This window comes from Theropithecus gelada, chromosome X, assembly GCF_003255815.1.
Source record: "Theropithecus gelada isolate Dixy chromosome X, Tgel_1.0, whole genome shotgun sequence".
NCBI classification, from domain to species: Eukaryota; Metazoa; Chordata; class Mammalia; order Primates; family Cercopithecidae; genus Theropithecus; species Theropithecus gelada.
Window position 1 is genome coordinate 124370140 of NC_037689.1, and position 5884 is coordinate 124376023.

Here is a 5884-nt window from a genome sequence, read left to right on the forward strand (position 1 = left end):
TTACAATTTTAGGCACAGTCCTCTGCTGAATGCGTTTCCAGATTTGAGGAGACTTGACAACTACCTTGTATAAACTAAAACTTCATAAATAACTCTTTAAAAAATAGCACGTTTCCATGATTCTTCTAAATCTTTCTTGAAACGATTTGTCTTTCCAACTGCCCTGCATCAGAATTATTGTAGTGAATGGCTTTACCATCCATCTACTACTGTGCAAACACCAGTCCCACATTTAAGTTCAAAGGCGTGTCACAGATTCATCCCCACCCCTCCCCACTCCTTTTCTCCCTCCCTTCCTTAGCAACTAGTAACCCCAGAAAGATAACTCCAAATCTAGAAAGAAGCAGTTGGTCCCTGGCTTCATTCGAGTTGCCAAGCCTCTAAGGCAGAAGCAGGAGTCATTTCTCCAGACCGAGCTGGCCTGTTCAGCGGGTTATCTCCACCACCTCAGGAAAGCTATCCTGATCAAATTTCTGCATGGCTTGTATTGAAAACGTGTAAGTACAAAACCGAGTACAACTGTTTAATTTTGAAGGCAAAGTCAGTTTGAATTGCTTTATTGTGTAACTGGGACAGGGATGAGTGGATTGGAGGAAATCAGAGACAAAAACTTGAAGGATATAAATTTAGTTACGAAGAATACTGGATTTAAGAGTGGCAACTTTGAAGTGTAATTTTGAAAGAAAATTTGCAAAGCCCTAGTCTAAACAGCGGGGTTTAAACATGAGGAAATTCTTACTCTAGGGTGTGGTGTTGGTTGAATGAAAGGAATTTTTAACAAAATTTGGTGTGAGTGTTGAATGATACCTCAAGAAGAGAAACTTGTGTTTGTTAACATAACTAACTTTTCTTTGACTTCTGTGAAGAAAAATATATTTTACTTTGGAAGACATACCAGAACAATCTTGCCAGAATCTGAATGCCAGGATTAGTGAATCATAGATCCTAGAGAGAATTGAAAAAGCTGGTATTTTCTATTATATGCTTACTATTGAGTTATGTGCGTCTTCTAAGTTTCCTTGCTGCCTTGTGGAGGTGGGGAAATGAGGAAATAGGTCACTGAGTAGTCATGAAGGGTAATCTTGTAGCCTAGTACTAAAGAAGCCACCTGGGAAGAGGCCAGTGCACTGAGCAAGTATTTGGCTACACCTAGGGGAGAGGGCACTCCCTTTTTCCCTGGTATATTTCAGTGAGCTCAGTCAATTACATATTTTATCTATTTTCTGGTCACTGCATTTCCATTTTTATTAGCTGTTTTATTTCTTTTTTTGCAAGCCTTGGAGGGCACGCCCCTTCACCCTTGGTAGTAGCTGTGGACAAAAATGGGAACCAGGAGCTGCACCTCGATATGCCCCTGCAATGTCTGAGTTCCAAGCCGGAGGATGACACAGAGCCCTGGGGTCTACCTCAAGTACTGCTGAGACCTTCCGTCAATGTGCTGACTGATCTGGCTAGCGAGCAACCGGAGTGCCCCTCTGAGAGAACAGGATCCTGCATTCCTGTTCATAGTTTGAGAGCTCTTAGACACCCCTATGGGCCACCACCTGCTGTTGCAGAAGAGTCCCTAGCAACAGCAGAAGTAAATAGCTCTGATGCACTGGCAGGCTGGAGGCAGGAGGGACAGGATGCTATTAATGTGTCCTGGGAAGTCTCTGGCGGCCCTCCTGCACTGAGAGTAGGGGGCATAAAGGTCAACAATGAGGGCACTGAGAGAGGGAGTAATAATGCAAGGCTGTATGTGGCTTTGCCACGAGGTAAAGGGTTCTGTTCACCCAGGGGCCCACAAGTGAGAGGCCCTTCACATATTACCACCCTTAGATCAGGGATAGTAATGGAGGTGCCTCCCAGAAATACACAAATAGCCTGCAGAGGAAAGCTGGCTCATGTTTCTTTCCCACTCGGGGACCCATGCCACCCCATGCATAATTGGCCAAGGCCTATCCCGTTGTCTTCCAGTACTCCAGGTTTACCTCCTTGCTCTACTGCTCATTGTTTCATCCCTCCTCGACCTCTGATTTTCAATCCATTTATTGCTATGCTTCTTCCTTTTGCTCCTCCTCCAATATTTCATCCTCCACTGCCTTCTTATTTTGTCCATTTCCATTCTGGGGGAATGCCAGCTCCTGCATCACCCAACAGAGAGCACAGCTGATGGCAAAAAGGAAGGATGAAAAAAAGGTTGTGGAAAGAGGTGAGAGGTGAAAGTTATTCATATATGCTTTTATATTTGAAACCTCGTACCCGTCCACACTCTGTTTAGCACGAATGTGCCCTGTTTGAAGCCTCGTACTCTCCCACACTCTGTTAAGCACTAATGTGCCCTACATACTGGAGATTCAATAAAGATTGTAAACTTTGAAATGTTGTAAATTATTTTTCAAAATACCACCGCAGGAACCAAAGCCTTGGATTTTGTATTCTATCTTTAAGTAATTAAAGCAGAAACAACCCTGTCAGTGTTTTCTAAATAGCTTAGTTAAATGACTGTTACTATTTTCTACTGAGTTGTCTTGTAGTGTGACTGGGGAAGGGTGGTTAGGTTCTTCCTAGGCCAAGGCTAGATTGGGGAATCTCTATTTACCCAAGACTATAAGGGGTGCTCAGAACTGGATGGCTTAATTAAGAAAAGGTTCATAAAGGCAGTCCAAAGTCCAGATAATAGAGAAAAATGAACAAATGGTAAAAGAAGCCAGATGAGATTGAGGTGAGAGTAATAGAGTCAACATTTAGCAGTCACAGGCAGAACCAAGTTGAAAAGTCAGGAAAGTAGGAGGAGGGAAGATGGAAGCATATTCTTAGACCACTGCTTCAACACGAACTGGTGTTTGTGTTTCAACTTTTCCTTGTTGCTAATTACATAGTATATATAGCTCTGGCTCAATAAGAGTTCAAAATCAAGGTGGAACGGGACTGATCCTTTCACCCTTTGCCTCAACAAAGAGCTTACTATATGTGTTAGTCCATTCCCACACTGCTAATAAAGACATACTCAAGACTGGGTAATTTATAAAGAAAAGAGGTTTAATTGACTTACAGTTCCACGTGGCTGGGAGGCCTCAGGAAAATTACAATTCGGGCAGAACGGGAAGCAAACACGTACTTCTTTACATGGCAGCAGGAAAGAAAAGTGCAGAGTGAAGGTCGGGAAGGCACTTATAAAACTGACAGATCTTGTGAGAACTCACTCATTATCACGAGAACAGCATAAAGATAACTGCCCCCGTGATTCAATTACCTCCCAGTGGATCCTTCCTAAGACAGACACATGGGGACTATGGGAACTACTATTCAAGATGAGATTTGGGTGAGAACACAGCCAAACCATATCACTATATGCTCAAAACTTTGAAGTGCAAATGAAAATACTTTACTCACATGGAAATATTTTTCTCAGATACTGCTGTGTTTGTATTCCTCATAATTTGTTACAGCACCCCATTATAATGATGGTTCTGAGAGATTATCAAAATGTTCAGATGGGAGCTTTTAAAATTTCAAGTAACAAAAATAAGAATGCAGTATGCAGTGTGAAAGGATGTACATTTTGACAGCTGTATAACAATTCACTATATAGTAAATGACCTAAAACATAGTGCCATTGTACATGAACAACCAGTCAACTAGAAATGTCTGAAGAGGATGTTTCTTCAAATAAGCATTTTTAATATTCTGTGCTGATACTGTAGGTGATTTAACCAGTTAGACAGAGGTTGAAAAAACCTGCCAGAGACAAAAACTAATAATGAATTTTTAGCACCAACAAAGAGTCATTTCTACTCTGGTGAGAAGGACACATAGATTCATTAAGTTTCTTTTTCTGTTAGAAAAAATAATAAGTCATTCTAAATGTACAGGTGGTATTCTAAGGTTTAGCAGGAATATCTGGATAGTGCCTGATAGAATTCCTCTCACCCCATGTATTTCCTGAAACTGGCATGATTCCAACAATTCACTCTGGTGGATTGAACAGAAGTATTCAGCACATCTTTGTACAGCTGCTCATGATAAGGTAGCTTAGTCCTAGTGTACTAAATATTTATTGAATTTTAATCCTTATGAACAGAGAAGTAGGTCATCAAAATATCTTTGGAGCCAGATGTTTAAAGATGTTTGGAGAAGAAATCAAGTCATCATGTCAATGGTAGTGCTACATCCCTAGAGAGTTGCCGAAAGGTGTAATTGACAGCAGGACAGGATTCGTTTTCCTGCTCAAAGGAAGTAAGTAGCTCAGATCAACGCTCAGAAAAACTTAACTTACAATTAATTAAAGAAATCCATGACGAATTGACTAGAACAAGCAAGTGACATCAATACAATTGGCTCCTTTTCAACTCTCTTTTCTCTTTCCTCACCCTGTGTGTGTTTTTTAAAAATATATTCTATGTCATGTCTAAACACTGAATACCAATAGTAAGCAATAATGAATACCTATTAGCAAATTGAGACACCAAAGTTTTATTTATACCTCTGAGGTGCAGGATAAATATGTTTTCTTTAGTTTATGAAGAGTTCTGTGCCTATATAACCAGTTTCAATGGATGCAAGCATGAAATAAGCCTGGAATCCTGCTATTAAACGCAAATGTAATGCAAATATTTTTGTTTATACATGGCTTCTGCATGGAAATACTGTATTACTTTGTTATCACACATGACAGTATCCTGAATGACAGCAAAACATCTGTTTTTAAACAAACAAGTCACTTTAAAGTTGCTTTTAAAAATTATTCTGGTAGAATGTGATCCATATTAATCCTAAACCATAACATGACATTCATTTTGGAAAGCACTCATAAAGTAACGTATTCAACACTCTTGAATATATATTATTTATTTTTATTCTCTGTGGCTTAAACAGATTCTAGTCACAAAAGAGAAAGATGAACATCAACAAAGTAGTCCTTTCTTCTGGTAATAATGATAACGGGTTAAGTATTTCCTATTTGAAGCTATAATCATTGTCACAAGAAGATTCATGTTATACTGTTTATTATTTATAGTTCTCATTATATTCCTTGTCACAAGACTGTAGCATCAGAATTTTAATGTCCTATATATTCTCTAGAAGATAATAATAAACTCTACAACACTGACCTTTTACATGTCTACAGTATGATTCATTAGCCATTTCTATTTTTCACTGTTTACAACTTCTGTAGCATGGGTGCAAAAGGTACACATACAGCCAATGAAAGTGCAGAATACTGAAAAGGTTGAAGTTCAAAGTTATGAAATATTTAAAGTTTATAGTCTTTCATAAACTAGAATGCCATTAACGTTATGCCTCATTCTTCTGAGAATTATTACAACAAAAAAACTAAACAGGACCAAATTATTTATTTTCACTGGAGTCTTAAGGTTGAAATCACAGTGCTATCTTTCTCCACCATGAAACAAGAGGCTCACTGTGAGGTTGTCACTAAATAACTGGGTAGCACATATATAATGGGAGAGAAGAAAATCATTCCATAACTATTATGTAGTACTATAACAATGGCTGTGCATTATTCATTGTTACTGAGAGATAATTTTTAAAGTCCCTAAATAATGGGCTATGTAAAATGACCCTATTTCAAGACAAATGAGCCAAAGTCAGAGTCAAAATACATTTTATACAGGTAAAAAACATAATGTCAGGTCAAAGGCTAATTTCATAGCTACCACAAAACCTTAAATGTCTTCTTTATAATGAGATGGATTGAGTGATATTCCCATAGAAAGATAAGGAGATAAGACTGAATTAAGTAAAATAGTTCATCTTTTTCTCTTTGGTGATATTACTTGTTGTCTTATAATAATAATGTATAGCATTTATCAAATCAAGTCTAGATTTGAGAAGTTAGAGAAATTGTGCTTCATCATGCAATCTTTCTCTTAAGTGCTTG

General features: G+C 38.4%; 1 protein-coding gene across 1 annotated transcript; it reads left to right on the top strand.

Annotated features, from left to right (window-relative positions):
* Positions 1–397: 397 nt before the first annotated feature.
* Positions 398–2361, top strand: PRR32 (proline rich 32). The gene is made up of 2 exons (XM_025373355.1): positions 398–497; positions 1276–2361. The coding sequence occupies exons 1-2, from the start codon at positions 478–480 to the stop codon at positions 2150–2152; spliced, it is 897 nt and encodes a 298-aa protein (XP_025229140.1). The 5' UTR covers positions 398–477; the 3' UTR covers positions 2153–2361.
* The last annotated feature ends 3523 nt before the right edge of the window (positions 2362–5884 follow it).

Coding starts and splice junctions, on each gene's coding strand:
- PRR32 (XM_025373355.1), top strand. CDS start 478: ATGGCTTGTATTGAAAACGT. Junction 498..1,275: donor ATGGCTTGTATTGAAAACGT/GTAAGTACAAAA, acceptor TTTTTTTGCAAG/CCTTGGAGGGCACGCCCCTT.